At 46.2% G+C, this 27,279-nt stretch overlaps 2 protein-coding genes across 3 annotated transcripts in view; one reads left to right on the plus strand and one right to left on the minus strand.

The window, feature by feature from the left end:
- The window catches only part of LOC142585222 (protein SSUH2 homolog), an 86,141-nt gene extending 76,757 nt beyond the window's left edge, over positions 1-9,384 (plus strand). For both annotated transcript variants that reach the window (XM_075695809.1, XM_075695810.1), the window contains one exon: positions 1,922-9,384. In XM_075695809.1, coding sequence (XP_075551924.1) covers positions 1,922-2,068 — 147 coding nt within the window. In that variant the 3' untranslated portion in view covers positions 2,069-9,384. The remainder of the gene's footprint in view (positions 1-1,921) is intronic.
- Positions 9,385-13,391: 4,007 nt separating this feature from the next.
- On the minus strand, positions 13,392-27,033 carry Tapdelta (Translocon-associated protein delta). Its single transcript, XM_075695813.1, has 5 exons — positions 26,879-27,033; positions 25,223-25,341; positions 24,064-24,228; positions 22,990-23,055; positions 13,392-13,616 (listed from the first exon to the last, which is right to left on the minus strand). Exons 1-5 carry the CDS (start codon positions 26,937-26,939, stop codon positions 13,512-13,514), a joined length of 516 nt encoding a protein of 171 aa, XP_075551928.1. The 5' UTR covers positions 26,940-27,033; the 3' UTR covers positions 13,392-13,511.
- Between the last annotated feature and the right edge of the window lie 246 nt (positions 27,034-27,279).

Raw genomic sequence — 27,279 nt, forward strand, 5'->3', positions numbered from 1 at the left:
AGCTAAACGCTTTAATCAGACGACTTATAAAGACTGCACTAGGACTTCCCATCAGCACGGCCAATGATAGCTTATTGCGCCTAGGGCTGCATAACACACTAGAGGAGATAGCTGAGGCTCAACAGGTGGCCCACCAGGAGAGACTAATGGGGACACGCCCTGGGAGGGCGCTACTTGAAGAAATTGGCGTAGAAATTAACCACACCAACGAAGGAGAATTATTAACACAATTGCAAGCGGGACTACGGGAAACAATAAAGACGACCCCGTTCCCTAGGAACATGCACCCGACACATAACCTCGAGAGACGGAAGGCAAGGGCGAAGGCACTCCTTCAAGACATAGATCAACATAAGCAGCAGGCGGTGTTCGTTGACGCTGCCTGGGTTAAAAATAAGGATGCGTATACCTCCGTTGTCGTAGACACTCAAGGTAACATACAGGATGCCATCACCGTCTATACCAAGGACCCCACAGTAGCAGAACAAGTAGCAATCGCCTTAGCCATCCGGGCTAATCGGTGGACACATATTTACAGCGACTCTAGAACAGCCATACGCAACTTTACCAACGGATATGTGACACGGATAGCAACAAAATTATTAGAGAAGGTCAAGAGTGAGAGGATCGAAATCCGCTGGTTTCCTGCACATCTGGGGGTGGTGGACGGAGCTCGGAGAAACCTCAATGAGGTGGCAAATGAAGCAGCACGAGGACTTTCTAGCCGTGCTCTTCAAGACCGAGCAACTTACACTTCACCCGGGGAACACAGGGATCGATTATTAACATATAACGAAATCACGAAGCATTATTATTTAAGCAGAAGGGAATACCCATTGCCACACGGTAAGCTTTGCAGAGCCCAAGCGGTCACATTACGTTTGCTACAGACAAGAGCATACCCAAGTCCATATTTTATTAACAGGATCTATCCGGAGAGGGAAATTCAAACCAACTGTAATAAGTGCAATGGCATCATTACTCTTGACCACATGCTTTGGCAGTGCCCCGCGGTCTTCACAGACCGTGACAAGGAACAAGAATGGTGGCGGCAAATGCTACACAGTGAATCACTCTCTGACCAATTACGGGCAGTCCAGAAGGCCCGCGATGTGGCTGAAGGGCTCGGCCTGACAGTCCCAACGTGGGAGCGGCCCGCGTCAACGTATGGTTGACCTTCAGGACCCAATAAAGTTCTCCATACCATACCATACGAAGGGCAACTTACGACTCTCCGTGCACTTTTGTGGAACGGAAATACAACTTACTTGCGAGATTTAAGCCTGACAACGATGCCGGGCCTCCCAATTCGACTTCGCGGGCGCTGGAGCCGAATCCGACATCCATGCCAGTTTTCTTTTATGGCGAGTTTTTACGTTCTGGCGGTTTCTTTTCAATAATCGTTAAACAATTCTTGTCTCTCCAGAGTAAAAGAACAGTAACAGCAAGGAAGAAGGACTTAATGAGTTTGTCACGTGCGCGCCGTTCGTTGGCGCTGCTCTAGCAAATTTTAAGGTTTGGGGGTGACGTCCACATCAGGAAATCCACGTCACCTCTGGATCCGTGCATGAAGCCAAAGTCTGGGCCAAGGTTCCAGCCAGCCTAAAACGGTGTGCCGTCGTATACCGCACGCGCGCCAGCTGTACCGTGGCAGAATGCTATACGTGGCGCTGGAATGACGTTTCCTTCATTCACCTCATAAGGTCTGCTGGGCGCTGCATCGCATAGGCCTCGGTATTACCGCCGAGACCGGCGCAATCACTTTCGATAGCACTGATTCAGAACATTTAAAAAGTGTTGTCTCTATTCGCACACTGACCGCGAAGCCGCGGCGCATTTGGCGGTTAGGCTGATTCACTCTCTACACAATTCCCCTTGTCCCCCCCCCCCCCCCCATTTTTTTTTTTTTTTTTTTTTGCAGAGGCAGCGGGTGCGCGTGATCCCGGTGTCGACTGTGTACTACGAGTGGCGCTCGCACGTGGGCACCTTCAGCGTGTTCGGCCACGAGAAGAAAGCGTACGCGCCGGACTACCCGCAAACCTGCTGCTGCGGGTGCACCATCCTCTGAATGGCGCCCAGCGGACGACCGCGTCACCTGTGAACGGCTGAGCGTGTGTATGGAGTACATGCGCGACCACGCAGCTGCGATTAGCTATAGGCGCAGCAGTTTTGCGCGCCTGCGGCGGATTGAAAACAAAAGAAGACGGGAGTCACGTGAACGTGGACTTTCTGTTCATGGAAGCGGCGCCGATGCTTTGTTCTCAGGGGTTGCCCTGCTGGCCGTCGCCAGAAAGAGTTGATATATACGGGAATGCCATCTCGGCGATGATGAATGTGTCTGTGTGTAAGGCTAATTCATGACCTGTGCGGAAAAGAAAGAACCACGTTACTGCCGCCATTTCCCAAACGGCCGAAGCACGCCGTGATTGAACGGAAAGGCTAGGTCACGTGATCACAGCGACCAGCAATAAGGTCTAGCCAAAGGAAATGCAATGCCCGGATTAATTTAAACTGACAGCCGCGTTTAACAGTTGGTCGCTTGTACCCAAACTTGTGGGCTAGCGCTTCACAGAGAGCAGTGTATATACGTACCGTATTACTTAATAGTTCGCTTCGCATTACGCGGTACCGCGCCGCGGCCCATAGTCATCACGTTGCGTACAATTTTTTTTTCTTTTTTCGTTAAAGAGCAAATGCGTGATCAACTGACAGCACAACGACGCTGTCAGCTATGCTCGATTAATCGCGCTTTAAACTGCCCACCAAACATCTCTGAATATTTTGTATGTGGACCAGCCACGTCAGCGAAGTGCACACTATGTGATATGGTTTCGAATTAATACCCGGGGAAGCAGTGCGCTTCTTTGAGCTTTCTCTAAGTTTTATTTTTATCTATATGTAATGCTACTTTTCTTTTTCTGTATTCGCTTACAGCAGTAAACCACATTTATCGAAGTGAGGTCAGCCGCGCTAGAGGACATTCTTGAGGCATCCGACGTAACGCCATGGCTTTTTTATGTCGAAGTTCTCTTGCCGTGATCCGAGTTCTTCGGAGACCCACTTTCTTCTTCTTTTTTTCGTGTATATAGTAGCGAAGTCGCGCTCTGCGACTATACAGAAACAAATGGTTGTGGACGATCGGTAAAACAAGGCGTAGACGCATGCGCCTCTTTCGCAGCTTCACCTTGCTGTTCGTAGCGGCAAATTCACTCCGCAGGTCGCAAATACTCAGCGCTTCATCATCATTCCTGCCTGGAGACATTCTCTAGCACCGCGTCGTCGGAGGTCATAAAACCCGCCGAACGTTTCCGCTCGCCTCTAGTAGATGCGCGTACTCGATAAGGGAAGGGGGAGAGGGGGGCGCTAACAAGCGAATATGGCGGCGTCGTTCAAGCGTGCCGCGTCGTGCCCGCCGAGCCTCTTGACCGCGCCGCGCCCTCCCGCGGCTCCTCGCGCGAATGCCTCGAGAAATCGCAGCAGTGCGTCCTCGGGAGTCTTCCTCCAGTGCCGGGCCAGCCCGATGGAGCGCGAAATACTCTGCCGCAAAACGCGCGCGTGGTGACAGTCGTTTTCCGTCGAACCCGCCCTCGCGCCATCTTCGGTCGAAAGCGAGCTAGCGGGGCCTTCGCGTCCTCCGAGAAGCAAGAAAATGTTCGCGCTGGGCCGCCCTGCCCTTCGCTCGGTGCTGCGAGATCTCACCGGCGCCTCCGCGGATAAATATTAAAAAAAAAAAAAAACAAATATTTTCGAATCGTCGCCGCGCGGCAGCGCACGCCACGGGGAGTTCGCGCCTGTAAACGAACGAGTCTTCGTCTTTTTTTTTTTTTTTCCCGGCTGTCTCGTGATGCTCGCGTGCCGCTAACTACGTAGCCTCTTTCTGCTTCCAGTGCCCCCAGCGCGGTCTGCTTGTAACTCGCTTTTCTTGCCCTGTGGACGTTTTTGCGCTTCAAGGCAGGCGTCGACCGATCTTAGGCGCGGGGATGGACGGATGTCCGACACGTGCCAAGAACGCTTGCACGCGAACATGGCACGCCAGCGAACGGGGTTTGGGGGCGGGGGGGGAGACTATTTCGCACGGCGTCTCTTTTTCGGTACGCCGCGTCACCGTTAGGCGCGTGCAGCGGTATGCTGCGTGTCCCCATGTAGTACGCGGTGTGTATCGCTATTCAACGGTGTAGTCCGTTGCCTGACTTGGCGCCCATCGGTGGTGTTCGCGATAGATTTCTTGACACCGCTAGTCGCCCCTCGCACTGCGGTGTTCGTAGAGCCCTTAAACGTATCGAGCAGTCGCTCTGCGAGTACGCAAGGAGCGCGTTTTGAAAACGGCTTAACATCTCGCATCTGCCGGTAGACGCACCTGCGTGGTTTTGGACATGGTAGAAGAGAAGTCCGAAGACATGGCTTCGTGGATGTGAGCTTACCTCTGTCGAAGCTGCAGTATGTCGACGCGTTGGTCGTGTATTCTAGACCCCTATACTCTATCTCAGTAGTCTCCTTTTGCGCTGCGAAAGCTACAGGCAGACCCAGTCAGTGAGATATACGGACACTTGCTGTATTACCTATCTCGCCTGCATGTTTACTTTCTTGTGGCACCTGCAGCGCGTACGTACAAAGATGGTCAGATTTCGATGTTGCATTTTCAGACTGGATGGTCTTACGTGCTAAAGGTTGGGAACCAAGCACGTGTATTTGAATGCCCCGCTTGTGCTGACGTGGAGTTTTCATGGCGACGCCTCCCAAGGCTTAAACAGGCACAAAGGCAAGCCGCGGTCACAAAAAACAGAAAAAAAGAAGAGTGAGAGAAAACGACATTTTTTCTTATAATTTGCGGGCGAGGCTAAAGAAAATTTTACAAGGGGAAATCCATGGTGAGGTAGGTGGGAACGACGTTGCCAGTGCCGGCCGCACCTAGTTTTTTAAATAGTAAGTTAGGTTTAAGTTTGGGTTTGAGATAGGCTGGTATTTAAATAACTAACAAGTATACTGTAAGTTGTGTCTGTGAAGAATTGTGCCAGTCCAAGGAATGAAAGAAGGAATCATTTTTCTTTTGTTACTCCACTTGAGACATGAAGCAGCAGTAGGCTTTTATAGGTTAAAATGCGGTTTATGCCACACAGAATAGTGTGCAGCTGCCCTGTTCATGTCCTATTAGGGCGCAATATGTACAGATAAAATGCTTTGGTGATAGAGTAATCAATCACTGCATCCTTAGTGTACCTTGCAGGTAGCTACGACAGCGCTGAAGCGATTTACTGCGATGGAGTATAAGAGAGTTGAGAAGGAAAGAGTTCAAAGGCCAGAGGGCTACCACATAATGATTCTGTACTTTTCTCATCAAGACACCTAGTAGCCCTCGCTGGTCAAACATATTACAAAGTTGGACCGTTGTATATCTCAGTTGACGTTTTCTGAACAGGTGTCAGAGTACACCTAAATGGCCATGCTGGATGGTACATAAAGTTCATAAAAGACAGGAACAAAAAAAAAGCATAACACAATGCGGTAAAATGGGGCAGTTCTTATACAATGATAGGAGACCTTACTCGCAACCCCGTGTACATGGTTAATCTCTGTTGCTGTGCGGCATTGTTGGCTCGCAGAGTAGCATTGCAGCTGTGATAGCTGCAGGTAGAAATCATTGGCAAAACCATATGTTGTATTGATTTCTACATTGAATGCACCTTGGATAGATAAAAAGATGGCCTGTGTAGTCATCGTGCAGCAGGACACACACGTTCCTCATCAAGCAAAATAATGTGTTAATAATATATGGCCTGCCATAAATCTTGGAAGTACTTACGGCTTTCTTCATACATGCGGGTAATTGTATAGTTGTTTGTGAACTTTGTGCACTGAAATTCCAATGTGTTTGTGTCTTGCAAGCAAACCGAGTTTCTGTGAGCCTGGTTGCTCAGTAGCTGCTTGGTTATGGAAACACACTCAATATTTCGTTGCTGAGGCTTGCCTCCAAAGATGAGCTTGTATAATAGAGTGGTAGATTGTTCTAAAGATGTTGTAATACCATGCTGTGCGTCAAGCTTTCGTATAAGATGCTTGTCGTCCGGCAATGTCTATGATGTGACGACGTGTCATTGCTGTACACTGTGTGCAGCATAGTGCACGCTGATTTAAGTGTTGTGCTTGAGACTGTACGTCTTGTTTGTGACGCCAGAGTGGATTCAGTGTTTGAGAAAAAAATGCAAGACAAAAAAGCCTGCAAGTCAGCATTCTTGTTAGAAGGAATTAAACAGCATATGCTGCTCTGGGCAGCACATCTCAGATACTCTCACCATGAATGTGTTTCAAACATTGTGAGCGCGTCACCGGTGTATGTGTGTGTTGTGTGTACGTGGAAAATCATCTGTAAAGACAGTTGTAGGTGTACTGCTGAGGGACTGTGTTTAGTGTTGGTGGGGAACGGTTAAAATGGTAGGAACAATGTTAGAACGATGCAATCACCAACTGAATGTGTGGGGTTTCTTTCAGCTTTGGGCTGTTCTCTCATTTTCAGCTGCTGATAACTCATGCTGGTCTATTCCTTATGGGCAATGTCACCTGTGCATGCATTTTTCATGGCTGAAGGTGTGCACATGAGGCTAGATACAAATTGGAAGCAAAAAGACATAATATACACACCATGCCTCACCACCATGTCTGTCATTCGTGCTGTTTCTGTGAAGTGATGTGACACAAACTGCAGAACAGAAAAGCAGCTTGTTTCAGCGTGTGCACCTTGTGAGAATCAAGGCTTGCACTGTGCAAACGACGGCCCAATGGGACCAAATACTTGTGCTGTCCTAAATTTGCTGTGTGTCATTGCGACACAAATGTAACTAAACGAGTGTTCTCAAGTTTCCTCCCCAAAAGTGCACGTCCCAGTGCAACATGCTGGAGCGAGGTCCAATCAGTTGACGAATACTCAGATGTATTAGTCTCATACACAAGTTGTCTGCGGTTACAACCAGCTCCCGAGAGTCATTACTAACATAATCAAAGCACCGTATTTGCATGAATATAATAAATTTTTCTCTTTGGTGTTTTTTGTCTAAAGCTATTGCTTGCACTAGGAACCACTAGGAAACTTAAAAGTATAAAGTGACAACATTTTAAAAAGAATTGATCTCCACCACAATCACTTGAGCTATTGAAGAAAGCCAAGTTCAGGCCATTTGTGTTCTGTAATATGATCGCCTTGTCCACGTAGCATGCAACAGCAGCACCAAGGAATACTGGCAAGTTCTCGACTTTTTATAGTTAGGCTACACGGCCAACAGGCTGTAAAAGATGTAAAAGAGCCTTGGTGGAGACAGTGAATAAAAACAGGCTACAGCCACTTAATTTTCCACCTGCCTGTATTAATGTGTTTTCTGTTCTAAGCTGTTGGCTGTGGCTACTTAATGCAGTGTTGAGTGGTGTCATGATCACAATATTGTAGTTTTATTTCTGATGCATCAACAAGTCAAACCTCATATTATATTCATGCGAATACAATAGCACAAGTGGCTCATTTGCTGAGTAAAGCGTTAGAGAAATTTGCAACTCTCTCTTGTGAACCGTCTCTTTAAATATCAGCTGCTGAAACTGCCCTCATAACTGTTTGACAAGACAGTAGAGAGTATAAAAATATGTGCACTTATCCATTAAAAAAAAAAGAATGTCAAAAAATATTCATAAAGCATATGAATTGCTGCAGCTGTTCTGGCTCATGAAGGTATTCAGGCTTTTAACCACCTCTATGCTAGTGATATCGACCGCCAATGGTATGTCAATGCAGTGAGGAGTGTAACCAAAGTAATGTTACCCGACCTAAATGTATATATAGACTTATAGTCATCAGCCAAAAAGGTAAAAAATTTTATTGAAAAATACAACAGATATGCTTGATCCTGCATGCCATACTCAAGGGATGTGTGCGACAAAACCTTTTGTGGCATTGCTGCAAACTTGGAATTTGTGAATGATGTGCACCACAATGACATGATTGCCGTGCGGTTGTAGTCGCAAAGTTATTGAAATAGTTTTGAGTAATTATTAAAAAATAATTTTGCTACAATTTGTTGTGGCTTCTGTGCAGTTGAACTACGACTTCAACTATGAGGGACAGTAAGTGTGAGCCGTACAGCATAAATTAAACGTGTCGTGGCAGCCTTCACACATGCTGTACCTCTGGCCAGCATCACTAACTTCTACAGACAGAACTGTGTGCACAATGCTTTTTCTTTATCCAACAGCCAATACTTTTCGACTGCTCAAATCACTGTGGCTGTCTTCACTGCTTTTCCTTGCCGAGGGAATCCTTACCATATCGGAGGCAAGTGTGGAGCTTGAAATTAAAACTACAGACACAAAACCTTTTCCGTTAACTTCTACAGCAGAGCTCCAGGGCATAATGTGCTGTTGTGGCAGCAACCATAGATTTCCTTTATACTTAATACTGAAACTTCTAAGAATGGCAAAGGCCGCTAAAAATATCTGTGTAATTGATCGCTGCAACTTGGTTCAACTGCTGAATCTGCACAGCGGGTGTAAAACCTGAATTGGAGACGGGCCAAGCCAGAAAATCATTGATCAATTTTTGGGTCTTACGACCTCCATGCATGAACATTGTCATTGATGTAAGGAAGGCAATACAAAATATGCTTGGTGATGTATGTGTGTTCATCTTGTCACTGAACCTGACCACTGCCAGATAAGACAGCATGACTTAATCTAAAGGGTTAGTTAAAATTAAGACAAGCATAAGGCGAAAGGACCGAATAAATTATTTTGGACAGACTGTCACAAGTCATTTAAACATCAAGCCTTGTCTTGCAAAAGGCCAAAGTAGTCTTTCTGCAAATAACCACAAGGAAAGACTTTGCAGGATGCCTCGACTCTGTTAGGCATGCAGTTCCCGCCAGATGTGCATAGAATCGTTCAATCCTAAGGAGAACATCTCACTAGTGTTCAAGCACTGACGGAAGCTTAAATTTGACATGAAGGTCTGGAGAAAATCTCACTTGGTTGACTGATATCTGCCAGAGTCATCATTTGGGTCCCTTATCTTTTTTTCTACAAACTTGAACAAATATTGAAGTTGCGATGTCTTGAATACTAGTGGAGTGCCTCTTGCAAGAGTGGACAAATCCATACACCACTGCTGCTTACAAAAAGCTACACTTGGGTTTTGTGCTTGCAGTGTTAGCATACTGCCAATTCGCCACTCAGTCCTCTCAGCTGTACCGATCAGTTAGCAATCTACATGCACTCCATACCCCAGTGTTTTATTTAACTTTGCTTTGTTCCAGATTCAATGAAAGTTCTACGTTATCACACAGTGCATGTACATTTTATGTGTCGTTTCAAAAGCTGTTGCAAATGTCAGTAAAGTTTATTTAAATCTTACCACATTGTCTCTCTTTTTGTTGTTAGCATGTAAGAAATCCAGTGCCATAAAGCCAGTCCTACCAAAATGCATTAGTAGTTAAAATGTCTTGACTTTCAGCTGACCGCACTTCAAGATGATGACACGTACTAGCACGGTATTTTTTACTTCTTATGTGTGCCGTTCAATATGCCAACGACATGCTATAGCACTACTGTCACGACCTGGGGCATGCATACTGATGAGAAACAAATCACACACCCAATTGAACTGCTGATTTATAGTTTTCCTTGATCATTGCTCCACAGTCTGTTACAGCAGTGACCTCACAAGCTTCCCAATTTCTCTTCAGTTTCACTGTCATAAATTATCAAGAAAGCAATGAAATTAATTGCAATAATGCTAATGGCTTGTTACTACTGAATCATGCAAAACACACAATGCATAAGATGAGAACAAAGGTGGAGACAAAAGGCTTTCAGTGGTGTTTTTTTCTCTCTTCATATGGTCATTACATTCAATGCAATGTTTTTCAAGAAACGAAAACAAGATTAAGAAGTGTTAAAATAGCCATCTTGAAGCGAATTTTTGAGAAGATCGTGTTTATGCACCTGACACCTTGCTCACAGCAGTTAAGTCAGCATTAGATACCCCACTGAGCCACCGATCTGCAGGCCCAACTAAACAGCATATGTGCAAGCATTGGGAGAAACTGTTTTATTGGGTGTACTGCACTGCATAAGATGGACAATGGCCCTAGTATTTTATTCAGAGCCAAAAATGCTAAGAGTGTACAAGTGGGTAGATTGAACCCCGTAACCCCCAATCACTAGCTGTACTCGTCATGGGAGGTTGCACCAATATTGGCAATGACAAGCCACACTCGTTCAACTCCCATTGCCAAAGGCGAATAGCGGTCGGCCTTGAAGGAAAGCTGCCCTCAAGAGCAGCCTTTGTGCATTAACTTGAACCAGAAACCAATCAAGTAATATATTTTTAGAGTCAGAATGACACAGAAACACAAGATGACTACATATAAAGATTTGGGACATTTTGTATGTTTTTCCAGAATTAATTTAGGGGTTAAAGGGTTTAGTGATTGTCATTATCGGCTGACGAATGACGCCACCAGAGTGCATGTCAGTTCTGAGACTAAAGGTTTCTTGTCAAGAGAGAAGTGCCACAGCTGAGCAGAAATAATGAGCATGACCAATTTCCGTGCTTACAACTTGCAGAAAAAATTTAATATGTTCAACAGTAAAGTCGGGGTGCGAGTTTTAGGCGAATTCCATTTTGAGATACGGCTTCACGGCACGGTGCTGCCATGAAGTCACATTTCCAGGCAAGGTGCTCCGCCATTCAAAGTTTAATCTCCTAGGTACTAGCTCGCTGTTCCTTAGGGTACCCCAGCCTCTCCCCAGCGCTGTGCTGCCGTGGAGCCACACCTCAAGGCAAGCTTCTCCGCCACTTTCGTTTCGTTATCTCGTAGGGAACCCTGCCCTCTTCTTTCCACACCTGTGTGTTGAAGCTACCTTCCTTTATGGTCGCCCATTTTCCTAATTACAGGTCGCCATTTTGTGTTTAGTAGCCGAAAATTGCACGCAGAGCCGCTAAACTCCGTTCCTGCGGTGCTCCCTTGGTCCGCGCAAAGCGCTTAGCGATACCACAGAGAGCTAAATCACCATTGGGATTTTCGGCTGAGTCGCATTTGCACCAAAGCCGGTGCTTGCGCAGTCGCTGTGGTATCGCTAAGCGCTTTGCGCGGACCAAGGGAGCACCGCAGAAACGGAGTTTAGCGGCTCTGCGTGCAATTTTCGCGATGACAGCGCAGCTCCGACTGCGCTGTCATCCGCTGTCGTGTGAATGCTAGCTGCGAAGTGATCCGACTCAGGCCACAGATGTGACGCAACTGATTAGTCTGCTAACACGTCCGTTGCACGAACCCAGCTTTACCAGCATTGCCAAAAAGGGAGAGGGGGAGGAGAGCTGCTAGTCGAAGATACGATGTGGACGAGTCATGCTTCCGCGAATGGAAACTGTTTTTGCAAAGAGTTGAGCGGTGTTGCATGCAGTTATTTTCGCGGGTTATACGCCCACATTTTGGTTGTTTTTCTCCTGGGCTATTGTAAACGGGGGTGCATGTTATGTGCTGCGGCAGGCTATATGCGGAAAAATACGGTACTTCATTTCACCATGCTAAGTACTACTGCAGTCTTCTGATCTTTTGCTTGAGGGTGGTTTCTCTTCCACATTAAATCTCAATTCCATTCATAATTAAGAAGGCTCAGCAGGAATACCGAGGTGGCGCTTTCATCCTACACCAGCATCAATAGTGATAAATCAGTATAGCGACACTACATATTGTCAACATCGAAACGAGTTATATATGAGGCATGTACTGCAGGGGGCACCTCTTTTGCACTTCCCCCAAGAACACTCAGTGTCATCTAGCACTGCCACCAAGCCTGCATGCGGCCTCCGAAATTCATGGCACACCAATGCAGGCCAACGCTGAGAAGCACGTTGTACAGAAACGGGGCTCTTGTGCTTCTTTTGAGGACGCGCTGCGCAATTTAGTGGCACGGCCGAGAAGTCCGCATGTGGTCTCTGAGACCAAAAGCGTGGCGTGCCAGTGCCCGAGAATGCCGAGTATTGTTCTCTCGCTTGCCGCACTCAGTGACCCAAATTGGCAAGAGGTTCATTGATGAACGGCATGTACAGAGTGTGTACATGGTGCAGCTTTCTGAGGCTTTGGCCTGAAAGCTGTTCATTTAAAAGTGCCACATAACCAGCGCAATTGTGGTGCAACCTGCAAATGTGTCGGGTTGCTGTCCTTGAGGAACCCTTCTGACGTGGGTTCGATTCTGCTCAGCATTGAAGAAACCTAAGGGATATTTTTTGTCATTGTAAAGCAGCACACACCTGTAGGCACCTACCGAGTGACTCAAGCTGGCATCAGAGAGGTTTACTGAAGACCAGCACAGGCCTAGCCACATATTCAGTGCTCCAAGTCGGCTTCAAAGCGCTTCTTCAAAATGCAGTGTCAACCAGTCCCGCATCTATAGTGATCCATGTTGCCGTGAAAGATGTTCGTTGAAGAGTGGCACGTATGTACACACTGCCCCATACTCGGTGACTCTAAGCAGGTCTGATGGTTGGTTTTCGACCCTGTGCCTTCAGCACAGCAGCCTGATGTGCCGCCCATTTGACCACGCATTACTGAGTGACCCAGGTAGGCAGAAAAACAAACATACATTAGATACAAACATACGTAGATGAAAACATACATAGACAGATACTAGATAGCCCCCGCAAGGTGCATTAAGTACCTTAGCAATGCCAACACATTAAAAGCATAAAGAGTGGGCAGCCCTTCCATTCTTCATTGAAATCTCAAATTGGAGTTGGGGGGGGCGGATCGGCTGCTGCAGATGATCTAGACAGCATAGGATGCAGTGGGAGCCTTAGAAGAAAGAATGCACTGCCAATGCACTGCATACGTGTGAGGTGGACCACAGAATAGGAACTATGCAAGTAATCTGCATGACAAGCTGCATAGACTAGCATGCAAACATGATAGGCCAGATTGACAGTGGTTGGGGAGCCCGTGAAACTACCAAGCTGAGCATGTGCGATGGAAGCAATCTGACAGGAGACACAAAATCTGCAGAGGCAGAAGAATGCACAAATTGTGATAAACATTGGTTCAGGACAATTCGTGAAAAATAAGAGGTATGTGTAGGTCAAACTGTAGTGAAGGAGTGGCAAGTGTATCTATCCATGGAAGAAGTGCTTGTGCGTAACAAGCGAAATGCAATTTTGAGCTTTTTTCTCTTGTGTAGCATAAGTCATTGGAGAAAAAAAAAAGATTCTGGGATTTAATGTCTTGAAATTGCACAGTGTTATAACCAACGCCATAGTGGTGGGCTCGGATGAATTTTTACCATCTGGCGTTTTTTAATATGCACACAAATCTATGTACACAAGGGTTTTCGCATTTTGCCCCATTGAAACAAGAATACAAGGCTTCATTATAAAAAGGCATGTTAGGCACCACTGGTTCCCTTTATTCTTTTTTGTACAAAAAAAGGAAGAAAAAGAGGGAGACAGACATGATAAAACATGAATGTATGCACATACAAAGGATCTATGACTGAAGCTTTGCCTTTGCACTGTAGGCAAAGTACCACAGTAGCGCAGCAGCCATCACGGCCACAAATTCACTCTGGACCCACTGACCACGGTAGGTACCCTGGATAAAAGAAAAAAGGTGTATGACTTTTCAGTGCCAATGAAACTGCACATTACATGCCTAACAAGCTTAAGATTTGCTCCAGCTGTTTAAAGGGGCCCTGAACCACCTCTCAGGCTTGGTGAAAGAACACGGCCTGTGGATAGCATGTGCTGCTGTGAACATAGCCAAATTTTGCAGTCGGGCGTGATGCGTGGCGCTCACAAGTGGAATGCGAAGTCACTTTTTTTTTTTTCAAACACACTCCTTTCAACAAAAGCCTGCTCCTCACTCTTTTATGGACGGTTTATTTCATAATATAGCAGATTCCCATACATGCAGCTACTATTGGCCAATAGCTGACATCAATCAAGTAGGGTGTTTGGATCAGTAAACTTCTTCCTACTGTTACTGTGTATATTTATTGATTCAGTTTAATAAACAGGCTGAAGTAAGAGAAAATCTGCTTTCGAACTTCAATAATAATTACGCATTCAGGAAGAAGCCGACTATTATTGGTTGCATGCTTGGCCGCAGCCACCCACAGGAATTAAACATTGGCTACCCTGCTTATTGGTGTCGTAGACGTTGTGTCTCACCAATTTCGACTAGTTTTGAACACTCAATTAGCCTCGAACCATATGAAATTTAGTCAAACCACATGCACTCTTGCCAGCTCCTGGTTAGATGCCTTTGCAGACTCTGCTTCGTAATGATTGAGCTATTCATAGCGCTCCAAATTAAGCAAGGTGAATTAAACATTGGCTACCCTGCTTATTGGTGTCGTAGACGTTGTGTCTCACCTAAATTCTCAAAAACCTTAAGAAAGGCGTACCTTTCTCATCACCTAAACATTACCAGACCCACAGGATCATTAGAAGCATAAGGGGCACTGCTTGCGTGTGAATACACAAGTCCACTCCCTACAGAAGGATTGATGAAGTTCCTCTAGTTGTGACACACAAGTATATGTGTAACAAAGATGAAAAAACACTAATTTGCATAACTGGAGTTTTCTGGTGCATCAGAAGTGTGCAACAAATATTTTTAGGCCACTTTTAACATTTTTGATCTGTGGACGGAGACTAAACTAGCAAGCATGCCAAATGCAGCAGAACTCGCTGGCCATGTCCACCATTGTGGAGCTATGTGGTAAACATGACTGATGTAGTTTCACAACTCAAGCTGTGTTGTGGGCTACAAGGGAAAACATAAAGGTGATCTCCTAGTTAAATATGATTACTGAAAAATAAAGCTGAGTCCATTTATATACAGTTAAACCTCATTATAACGAAATAGCTAAAATCTGCAATTTGCTTGGTTATATGGAAATTTCGCTGTATTGGAATTTGACCTTTTATGCAAATAAGTATAGTCACCGATCGATTTTTCTTACATGGAAAGGGGCTGCAGAACTTTTCTAATTATTGGTCAATCTAAAAAAAAAAAAAATAGCAAATCTGAATGAGAAAAAAATAATCATTTTAATGAATTTAGGAGTTGGCAATGAATGATACTTTTCATGCCACGTCAATAATGTTTTCACATAGGCAATACGAATTAAGCGAACTGAGCCATGCTTTCGCATGCACTCCGCCCTGTGGCTGATAGCGTCGCCTGCAATGGGACGCTATCTTGAAGATCACTGGCAGCGGCGAGCGAATGCTTTGTCTGCCTCTTACTCCAACAGGTCACCAAAACTTGAGATCACGCAACCTTCAGTACTAAATGTGCAGCAAGAGAGCTTACATGATGCCATGCAGTCTTAGCGCTTCCACTCTTTGCACACGCAACAGATTACCTCTAAAGCAGGGTGCGTTGCTGCGTATGCGATCAGCTGTGCCGACAGCCACGCGCAGCCACAGTCAAGACACACGCCAAAAATAGCGACGCACAACAACTTAACCCTCCCCCCCTTCCTCCTTGCCCCTCGTGCGTGCTTATCACGTTACCGTGAGCTTGCTCCCCTCCTCATCTTTCCCTTTGCTCATGCAGGGAGGCAGCACCTGTGCTTGAAGCCACCATCTTTCTTTGTCACCCTCGCAAACTTTTACTCGCACTTAAATCACAAAGTGCGCGGGGCATGATGGGATCTTATCGCACTTGAACTTTACACCGAACATGATGTGGCTTCACTGCGGCGGTCGTTCTTGTGGCACCGTGCGCGATCTGATAGGTGTGTTCGCAAGCAGCGGCTTGTAATTCAATTATTTGATAATCTCCGCCCACAGAAGTTTCCATTTGTCTCGACATTCCTTTGCTGTGGAAGCGAAATTTCGTTATATTGAAATCATATACAAACACACTTCATTATATTGAGGTTCTAATGACATGTTCTGTGGACTAGAGGTTATGAAAAGTTAAAATACTTCGTTATATCGAGAATTTAGCTATACTGAAGTTTGTTAGATCGAGGTTTAACTGTGTAATGATCCCAGTTATAAATCTTGGTTTTTCATGAAACAGGACAGAGACTGCCAGAATTTGCAAGTGGGCAATTGCTTGCATGACATTATTCTTGAAGCAGCCACTCCTTATTAGAGGCCTCACTGATGAGTACTTATCTGCTCATAACAGCCCAGAAAGTGCAATGAACCAATCTCGCCACAAGTAGTGGTATGCCGCTGCTGCTGTGATGCATGCTGGTAGCTGTAGTTTGCCAGGTAGCACAATTGGGTAACTCTGAATAATGTTAAAGAATCTCTTTAATTCTGCTTCTAGTGGCGATTCAAAATGGGCAAATTCACTTCATGTGCACCCGGGTACCAAAATCAGTAGCAGAAAAGAAGAAAGTGTCTTCTGTTTACTGACAGAACCAAAGTTTCAGTTGGAGTGCATGTATCTAATGAACAAACCTGGATGGTGCAGCAGGCATGAAGCACCAGGAATGCCAGCCAGCGTGTTGTTACAATAATAAAATGTGATGGGAGAGGTGGCGATTGCCTAAGCGTAGTTTCCATAGCGATTGCTGCACACATGAGAGCGTTCATGCTTGGAGCAGTGCCTAGGGCCTAATGCACATTCTAAATTTCACCATGCTGAAGTGAAAATCCCAGAATAAGGGTCTTATAATCTATCACTAACACATGTCTGTATGCAGCAGTGGTTCTTTAGCTTCAAGTGTTCGTGGCTCACCACTAAAGATGCTGTTTCGACAAGACTGCAACTCGCAGCAGTGCTGAACGGTGGGGCCTGACTAGAATCGCACCATTGCCTACTGTGCAGCTGGTGTAATCACAAATGCTGTGCATGAGTAAAGCCCGTGTATGCATAGCGCTGCGTAGATGGTAGGCATAGTCGGAAACAGTGGCAAGTATGGTGGGCGACTCGAAGAATTTGCCAGGGAGTCGTAGAGTGGCGCCAAACGTAATCTCAGCGGCACTGGTGGAAGAGCCATGGCAAAGGGCGGTGCAGATGTCAAGCATAACGAACGAAAAGCGCTCGATCCACGATGAAGGAAAAGTCGAAGCCATGAGTGAAGCCTTCAGTTGGCAGTGAAAATATTCGATGATCTCATTGGATATTAGGTGGTAAGAGGTAGTCTTGATATGATTGACACCGAGCAGCCGAAATAGAGTGACGAACATTATTGAGTCGAATTGATTGCCACAGTCAGTCATAATGGTGAAAGGGACGCTGTTGCGGCTAATCCGGAGCGTGATGAGTGCTCAAGCTATCAACTCTGCAGTTATGTCTAGGAGGGGCATCGCTTCGGGCCATCTGGTGAACCTGTCTATGCAGTTTAACAGGTAGTGATGGTTCCCGCAGGGAGGAAAGGGGCCAACAATATCGACATACAGAGGAGTCGCAGTGTGGCAATGCACTTTACACTGTTGGCAGTTGAAGCACATGCGTGACCAGTGACAAATGTCTACGTTGATATTGGGCAACACATAACGAGATGTGACGAGTCGCTGTGTTGTGCAAATGCCAGGATGAGCCAAAGAATGGTGGGCATCAAAGACTGCCTGGCGGCATGGGCGAGGCACATAAGGACAAGGATGTCCGGTCGACGCATCACAAATGAAGGGCATGTCGCAGTGAGGAAGCACAATATCTTCACCGCTCGTGTGAAGCAGCTGGAGCTCGGCGTCGACACTCTGGGCAGTAGCCACAGCCATGGTCCGCTGCATGGATGGCGGTGTGAGAAAGTGCATTGGCAATGACGTTAGATCTTTTGCTGACATGAAAAATGTCGCTGGTGAATTCAGAAATGTAGCCAAGCTATCTGATTTTAGTACGGGGGCGTAGGAGGTGTGCTTCTGGAAGCTAGGGCGGAAGTCAGTGGTTTATGGTTATTAAGGATATGGAAGGAGTGTCTCCTGAGAAAATGTCGAAAGCGCTTCACAGCCAAACAGGTGGCGAGCAGCTCTAGGCCGAATGTGCAGTAGTGACGCTCAGGGGGCGCAAGCTTTTTGGAAAAGAAGGCGATGGGCTGCCATTGCATCAACCATGACAGGTGCTGGGGCGTCGTGGACGAGGAGCGCCGCATTGGCAACGGCTTCTCTAATGCCCCTAAATGTGCGGTCAGCGGTGTCGTTTCAGGTCATGGGAGTATTCAGTCTTGAGGCCCGAGAGAAGGTCGTGTAGAGGCTGCAGTCTATTGGCGCAGCGAGAAATGAAGCGGCTGTCATAGTTGGCGAGGCCAAAAAATTCGCGCAGTTGCCTGGTGGTGGATGGCTGAGGAAACTCGCAGATGGCTGTGATGCAGGTTGGGAGTAGACGAATGCCATGTGCGTTGACACTATGGTCAAGGAAATCCAACTCTGTAATGCTGAACTCGCTGTTTGGACCGTTAACGACAAGACAAACTTTGCAGAGTCGTGCGAGCACTTGACATAGATCTAGTTTGTGAACTTTGGCAGTGGTGCTGTAGACGAGGATGTCGTCAAGATAGGCAAAGCAGCATGTCAAGCCACGTAATACCTGGTCAATGAAACGCTGAAAGGTCTGGGGCGCATTATGAAGACCAAGAGCTACGCGCAGATATTTGAACAGGCCGCAGGGTGTTATAATGGCGGTATCTGAGTGTTCCTCAGGAATCTGGTGGTAGGCTTTCACCAAGTCAACCATACTAAAAATGTTGCAGCAGTGCAGTGCCAACGTAAAGTCCAACGTAAAGTCCTGAATGTGAGGTGTCGAGTACCGGTGCGGGAAAGTGCCCTTGTTGAGAGCACGGTAATCGCTGCAGGGGTGCCAGTCACTGGTCTTCTTGGGCACCATATGGATTGGCGAAGCCCAAGGACTGGAGGAAGGACGAATGAAGTCAAGTACGTGTTCAAACTTTTCCTTGGTGACAGCTTGACGATTTGCTGCGAGGTGACGAGCCCAAGCAAACACGAGAGGGCCACTCATGACGATATGATGCGTCACATTGTGAGCGACCGAGGACTGAAAGGAAGGAGGATAGTCAGAAGACATCTGTAAACTTGGCAAGGATGGCTGACAAAGGGTCGGGAACGTCCATGTACACCTGGAGAAGCCGAAGTGGTGGAGCATGACAGAAAACGGTTAAGCTAATCTCGGAGTCCAAGATGCGGCTGTTCCGCACGTCGACGATGAGCTTGTAGTGCCAAAGAAAGTCGGCTCCTATGGTGGGCTGACGTACGACCACAATGACGAAAATCCAGCAAAAGGTATGTCTGAGGCAGTTGTCAAGAGTCACCGTCTTTTGTCCATAGGTCCGAATCGTTGATCCAATGACCACGGTGAGAGGAGGTGAGTTGTGAGGATGGCGGCGCTCAGCCAATGTAGGAGGAAGAACGCAAATCTTGGGGCCAGTGTCGATGAGATAGTGGACTTTGGTGACGTGGTCGGCGGCGCAGAAAAGACGACTGGATGTGGGGCCAAGAACAGCGGTTGCCGTCAGTGTTCGGCTTAATCGTTCCCCGTGTAGGAGCAAGGCTAGCGTCACTGGTTTGCGTGAGAGCCATAGCGATGGTGGTACCAGCAAAGTGTAACGGGACGAGGAGAATGGCGTTCAGAGTGATTGGGGCTGGTAAGCCGAGGTCTTGACGAAGAATACGGCCGGCGTGTTCGGATGGCAGCAACCTCAGCTGCCAGTCGAGCTACTTGCCGTGCGAGCTCGTTAGCTTCGAGAAGACATGCATAGCTGTAGCCAGCGGCTGTGCCATGGGACGGAGGGTCAGGACGGCGATGAACTGTGGCTATGGAGGGAAAACCGATATCCATAATCTTGTCGGCCAACTGTGCCAGAGATTCCAACATTGAGAATGAAGACGTGGTCAGGATCATGCACACCTGCGGTGGAATTGAGTCTTATGCAAGCCTTGGCTGGAGACCTGGCTCCAACTGACAGAGCACTTCTTCTGGAACATTTTGGGCAATTCCTCCAATGTAAGAAGTTAATGTAATCGATGCTGCTCTGTTTCAGTGGTGCGCTGGACGAGCATTGCCTTAAGGTAGTCATCTGGGCGGTCGACGGGCGGGGAGCGTAGAACATCGCAAACAGTCGTAGCATTATGAGCGCTCCAACAATGTGGTCAAACATGGTCAACTACGAACTGAGGCGCTGGCGACGGAACAAAAATTTGATGGTAATGAACCAAAGTTTTGAGTCCAACGACCAAAACTCTGGGAGCTTGAGAGCAGAGACCTCGGGATTGCGGGGTAGTGGCGCCGATGGCAGTACTTGATAGGGAGAATCTGAAGCCATGGCTGACTGGATAGAAGGCGGACTGCGAAGACAGCGCGGCTCGAGCTCCTTGCAAAGGTAGGTCCAGCGAAGTGGCTGAGGCATCTGGACCTGAGAGGGTTGACTCGAAGTCTGGAGTCACCAATTTGTGGGAGAAGAAAAACCAGACAGACGCTGGTGCCTGGTGTCCACAAATTATATTTTAGCTGATCCCGCTCAATCAGGTGGAAGCCCGATTCCGCCGATTCCACTCCCGAACACCGTCAGCATGCTGGGTGTGTCGTCATAGTCTTTTGTGACCAAACCACTGTGGCACGTAGTAGTGTGCTACAATGCCATAGGTTCCATTGAGCAAATGTAGGTAAAACATTGCTAGCTGCCACTGGCAACAGACTACTGCTTCTTTTTTTCTTTTCCAGAATATACATTGCTGCAAACAATGCATTCTGTTGAAATACATGAATCAGAAATGCAAGAAATAAACCATCAGGCTTAATGATTGTCCAAGTGGGTTATTCGCTGCAGGAGGCTTCAGTTACATACCGTATAGACCCTTGTAATGGTTATACTTTTTTTTCTCAATTTTGACGAGGTACAGCCCTTGCACGGGACCAAATCCTTTGGTCAAAATGGTGCTGGTGCAGCCGGCAACTACTGCACACCCCGGATGTAACACTGCATCAGAGGTCAATGCGCAGTTCTCGCCATCTAGTAGTGGCACGATGAAGTATGCAGTGTGCGAAAATTATCCGATGCATGCACGCGGTATCAGGGCACTGAACGCAATTGCTTCTTATGGGAATTTGTTTCTTCAAAATTTCGGGCTGCCAAGTTGGGGGTACGGCCCTTACACGAGTGTGGCCCTTAGACGAGTCTATATCATATGGTAATGGCCGTATCAGATGCACTTAAAGGGACACTAAAGGTTACCAGAAAGTCAAGTTACAGTGATAAAGCAATGCTCTAGAACGTTTAAGGCGTCAATATAATCGCGAACAGAGCTTTAGTAACCGACAAATTGAGGTAAATGCACGACACGATTTGAGACCCCCCAGCGACATTCCGGTACTAGCCCGATGACGAAAGTACTCCTCATCATAATTTATGTCACTAGTACTCAACTACTCGTATTAAAAAGATCATTTCATTAGATTATAAGACGGAAGAAAATGGTACTTGTCTACTTCTATTCGATTCTAAGAAAAAAAAAAACATTTTGATGTTACCCTTGAGAAGTATGGGTGATCGAAAGGTTTAGTTTTCGCTCGACTCTGCGCGCTCGACTTTGCCCCGCACGCGCTTTGGAGTTTCAGTTGTTTCTTTATCGCGTCATGCTGCGGTGGTCCTGCTGGCTCGCGAAACTTGCATTTGGAACAAGTGGCGAGAATGCCACGTCCACGTGATGTCGTGGGATGCGCGAACGGCCCGCAGAACTTGGCCAAGGGCAGTTGCAGCGGCGAATCCAATGTTACTTATCACTGTGTGCCAACGTGTGAACCTCTCCGTTCGAAGTGGTTAAGTGCCGTACCTCTGCCACAGCGCGCTGGCAAAGAGCCGAAAAATCACGTAGTGTGCTCGCTGCACTTTCGTCCAGAGGATTACGAGTTCAACACCGACTAACTGAAGTCGCATGAAGTGCCTTTCAAAGCAGGCCGTCGTCGTAGTAGTACGCAACGACGCCGGCAGCATGAGCCCTCAACAGCAGGTCACTTTCATGAGTGCTTAAATCGCTGAACTCGAGCCCAGCATCGCGAGCTAATGTGTCGTCATGGTCATCCATTGCATCGAGCGTCAAAGTTTGCGTCATAAAATGAAGAACCAGCTTATCGTCGTGCGCTTTCCCTTCCACTAGCCACCATAGTTCCACTTTCGCGCTGCTGTCGGCTCTGTCTTGGATCTGTTTCTGGCCGCGCGTTTGTGTTTTGCACAGAAAAGCCGTAGTGCCGTCTGTGGGAGCCGTTTTATTCACCGACAGCGCAACATCACTATGAGACCATGACGTCAATACTCCTCGATCGGACGGCGGGTGATTTGAACTGCGCTAGAGGTACGCGGACGCTTCAGAACGCATTTTCTCTTAAAATAAGTCTCTTCATCGCACGAAACAAGCGTTTCGAGGTTTCTAGGACGGTATTTCAACAGTCCACGTTGACTTAATATTAACCTTTAGGGTCCCTTTAAAGTACTACGCCTAGCATGGTGGCAGAACCACTTCCAGACAGCTCAAACATGTGTAAATAGTGGGCTAAGGGCAGTCTATTATAAGTCTGTGAAACAAAACTTTTACAACTGACTTGTCTTTCAATTTCTTTGAAAGTACACAGTGGGTTACAATGTACACAGTAGCGGAGGGCTCCGGGTTAACTTTTACCATGAGTGTTAATGCATTCTACCCACTTCGTGACGTGGCCACAGTGGCCAAGAAATGGGCCTGCAACCTAGTGTTCAGCAGCACCGAACACCATGGCTATGCAGGCGAGCCAGAATGGTGGACACGTAAATGCTTGTTTTGTGCTAAGTGCAGTTATGCATTCTCCTGACAGTCCACTTCTTATGAATGCATCCTCTAAAGCAGTGACATCTGCTAGAGGCAAGCTCGACTGTACCCGGGTGTTTGTGCATTCCATCTGAATGTGGTTGAGGCAGGCAACAAGTGAACCAGTCTGCTCATGATCAGCAAGTCATTGTACTGGGTACCTACACACTACAGGCTAGGCTGCGACCTAGGCGAGTACTCACCGGATGGTTTACATTGATGGTGAAGAGAGGAGTCACACCCTGGGTACTTTCCCCTGTGCGCTGGGCCTAGAAGTGAAAAATTATGCAGTCACTCCTGGGAGCTACACTCATCATCAGCCTATATTATGCCCACTGTAGGATGAAGGCCTCTCCCATCAATCTCAAATTACCTGTCCTTTGCCAGCTGACCTCATCTTATGCCAGCAAATTTCCAGATTTCATCACACCATCTAGTTCTCTGCCATCCTCGACTGTGCTTCCTCCCTTCCCTTAGCACACACATTGTAACTCTAACAGACCATCAGTTATCTGCTCTATGCATTAAATAGCATGCTCAGCTCCATTTATTCTTCTTACATGTCAACTAGATTATTGGTTATCCATGTTTGCCATCTAATCTGTGCCACTGTCTTCCCATCTCTTAAGGTTAAGCCTATAATTTATTGTTCCATTGCCTTTTGTGCATTTATTAGCTGCTTCTCAAGCTTTTTTGCTAAAGGGGTCCTGAAACATATTTTGAACATAGTAAAAAAATGTTTCCAATCTATCAGGAGACAGAAAATCCATTTCATATTCGCAATGCCGGTCAAAACACTAAAGTTTTGCATAGCTGCATCTGCTACAAGAAGCCTGCAAGACGAAAAGTGTAGCGTAGATACCGCCACTGCCATGAGGTGTCAACACAGCAGTCTCGTGCAACCACTGGGCAGCGCCAGTGGGGCATTGCTCCCTTGCGGCTTCCACTGTGTAGCTTTCAGCAGGCTAGTGGAAATGGAAGGACATAGAAAGCCGTTGATCGGCTCGATAATTACACCTAACTTCACTTGTGCTTGAAGGATTAGAAACATTTTTGTGGAAGGAGATTTATGAGGCAGTGCAATTTCATAGTGATATCATTCTATGATTAGGTATGAAAGTATTTCAAGGCCTTTTTAACCTTCAAGTTTCTGCTCCATATGTCATCACTGGTAAAATGCAATGGTTGTGCACTTTTCTTTTCAAGGATAGCAGTAAACTGCAGGTCATGACTCGGTAATGCCTAAATTAGCAATCAGTGGCATTCCTCTCACGTACCTTTCGGAGGGCTCCATAGCCTTCCTCATCATACACCCTGATCAGGTAGTCGCCGGACTGGGCCTTGCTCAGTTCTTCTGTCCAGCTTACTTGGTAATCGTTGGTTTCAGTAGACTTCACCACTGGAACAATTTTGCCTTTCACATCCGCATACAATGGGACATTCTGAAATCCAGCAAAGTGAAATGTATTACACTAACAGGCCATGGAAAGCAAGTCACATTTGTAGTGTACAAAATATAGTGGGGTGTTCAAGAAGTAAACATTCTGAAATTGCAATGAACACAAAAGTACTAGCTCCAACCAACCTACTGAACTTGATAATTAATCCTTATGTGTATTGTTGAACATTATAGAAATTACAAAAAAAAATGTGATATGAAGTGAGCATACATTTTATACAGGACACTATGTACACTTCCACCGTGTCCATCACCAAAACCACCTACCAAGACTGGGAGCATGAGAAGCTCCTGTGCAAGCAAGAGGGCTAATCAAACACTAATTGAACATCAATATGATGCTACAGGGAGCCAAATAAAAACCTCTGGAAAAGCTTAACAAAGGCAAATGCTGCCTACACTGGGCTTCTCTGTCAAACTCCCGTGCACTGGAACACATGCGACAATGCCGCACGAATAGTGAGTTTCAATATGAAGCCAATGTGTCTACAAAGAAATGGTACACTCGGCATAATTAAAATAAATAGTGGCTGATTGCACATTGCACGAGGTTGCATGGTTTAGCAAAAACTGAAGGTTATAAGTTAACATTCTGATGACCACATTTCAAGAGTTCAGAATAAAGCAGGAGAAACTTCAAATATGTTTACTGAATAAAAAATCCACTTTATAGCCGTTTCATAGTAATTTGACAAAACAATTTAATAGAACTGTGGCATTTGAATGTTGAAAAGTGCTGAAAAATAAGTTTGGCAATATCACAAATAACTCTTTCATTGAAGTGTAACTCCTTCATGTCAGTAAATGACGTAGCACCCTATGTAAAGAAGCAATACTGAAGGATAAGGTTGTAAGTATAAGTCTACTGTAGGAAATGGTGCCGCATTGTGAATAGGTACCAGTTGTAGTCGGCGCATTATTTCCAACATCTGCGACATGATCATCCAACGATGAGTCATGCTGATACTATTCGTTACCTGTACGTTTTCGCGGCACCTTAGGTGGAATTCGGCGATGAATGCGATGTTTGCAATCACAAGTCCGTCTGTGGTGGTGTAAACCTTCGGCGTCACCTCAGGGTTCTCGCAGACCTTACCTGCGAGACACATTACAAACAGTTTATGAAATATTGTAATATCAATTGTCGTGCGCTAAACTTTCGGACTCGTTTGAGTTTCGCTGATGCCAGCCACTAGGGCTGCGATAAGAATTAAACGACTATATACTCGTGGACAAATTTCTGTGGCTGTGAAGGGAAAGCTATGCGGGCGGAGCTTCTGCAAGTGTTATTGCGCATTTGACAGTGCTTTTCGTTGCTCGGAACAGACGCTGAAACGGCGCAGCTTCCCCATGTGACAGTTTTGCATTTGCCTAGATGTGCAAGGGAAAAGCCGCAAAATAAGTAAGCTTTTACATCCAGTGGTATGTCTTGTCTTGTTTAATTGTTGTAAGAAGGTGTTTATGTTTCCTCTTCCCCAACTTAAACTAATGTGGATGAAAACGCGGGTCTCTTTTCAGAAGCGCCCTCACTTGCGCACGCTTTGTCTCCGTAGCTTTCCCTTCATAGCCACAGAAAGTTGTCCGCGAGTATAGAAACGACCATCCAAACATAAATACACGCTTGTTTGAGCGTCATATCTCGGTTATACGGGATCGATTACGATCAGGCTCGATCGCGATCGAAAGTGCCCCGTGTGATAGAGGTATTGGGCGCTGAGTTTTGCACAGTCTAAAGCCCATGCTTGGTGATGGTCATGATGCTGCGTTTGAGGGCGACTTTTGCCTCGCGATGAGCGTTCGGAAGCGTCATCGCCAACAAATTTGCTTCTTTCGCTCGCTAGGCTGTGTGCTCTGGCGCTACTATCAATTGTGGAATAAGATCACTAGATAAAACTAAAGACTTTAATATGGAAAGCTTCAGCGCAAGGTACATCTCTGCATGCAACTTTGCCTGTGCGTAGAATCAAGTTCTTGCTTGTTTCTTGTTAGGAGGTTCCTCCTACAGTTTTACTCTGGGATCTCCGATTATGTACTCATACTCTAAATGTACTTAATGTAATGTACTACAAAACCAAAATAAATTTCTAAAGGGTGAGCTGACAGTTCCGATGCAGTGGGCTAGTTGAGATAGAATTCTCCCTCAGTGTAGTTCCGATTGTACGATGTGTCAGTTCGATAAAAATACGTGAATGCCGAACACACAACACAGCCAGCGTCTTCTCCTCGTCCCTTTGAGATGCAGAACAACGTTAACATGATCGATTATTGCACGAAAAGGCTTTCTAGCGTAACGCCTGGAACAGCATGGAGGATCAACTTCACGAACCGAAAGCGGCTGGATCGGTTCAGCGTTTGTACCGAAAAAGAAAGTACCAGAAACGTTACAGTACGGTGCCAAGAGCGATTTCGTCACCACTTTTATTGAAAAAGTTCGACAGACTGCTATGTAAGCAAGTGCGCAAAGGGTACGCGATGACACTGTGCGGATGCTTCTCTCGAAATGTTACCCGGCGACTCGAACAATTTTCAGTTGGCAAAATAAGCAACCTGGGGCTTCCTGCCGGCTGGACCGCTAGGCGCAATAGTGTTGCGTAGTCAAAGAAGAAGATCAACAGTAGGAAGATATAACTTACCATAGCTGAACTCAAGAAAACCCAAGAGGAATGCGGCGACAACACACCTCAACGCTGCCATGTTTCTGAAGAGGGGGAGAACACGTGTAATGACGTGGTAGTGAACTCTCCAACGCTCCCCTTCAGAGCAACTTGTTTCTTGATTAAACGACCAATCATTTAATAAATTATTAATGCCATTGCTTCAAATTTTTACGACCTATTTATTTTATGACACAAGGACACAATTTAAACTCTGTTTTTGTGAAAGATAGTTAAGGCTGGTGGCTGTAGCGGTTGTAGCTTCAAGAGAGCACTGCATACCGTATCTGGCGTATCTTTCAAAACGTTAATTGTACCATTTTAATTTATTCTAGAAGCCTCTAAAGCAAACATTTTATGTAGCAATAATGTTTTAAGTT

Source organism: Dermacentor variabilis, chromosome 6 (assembly GCF_050947875.1).
Source record: "Dermacentor variabilis isolate Ectoservices chromosome 6, ASM5094787v1, whole genome shotgun sequence".
NCBI lineage: Eukaryota > Metazoa > Arthropoda > Arachnida > Ixodida > Ixodidae > Dermacentor > Dermacentor variabilis.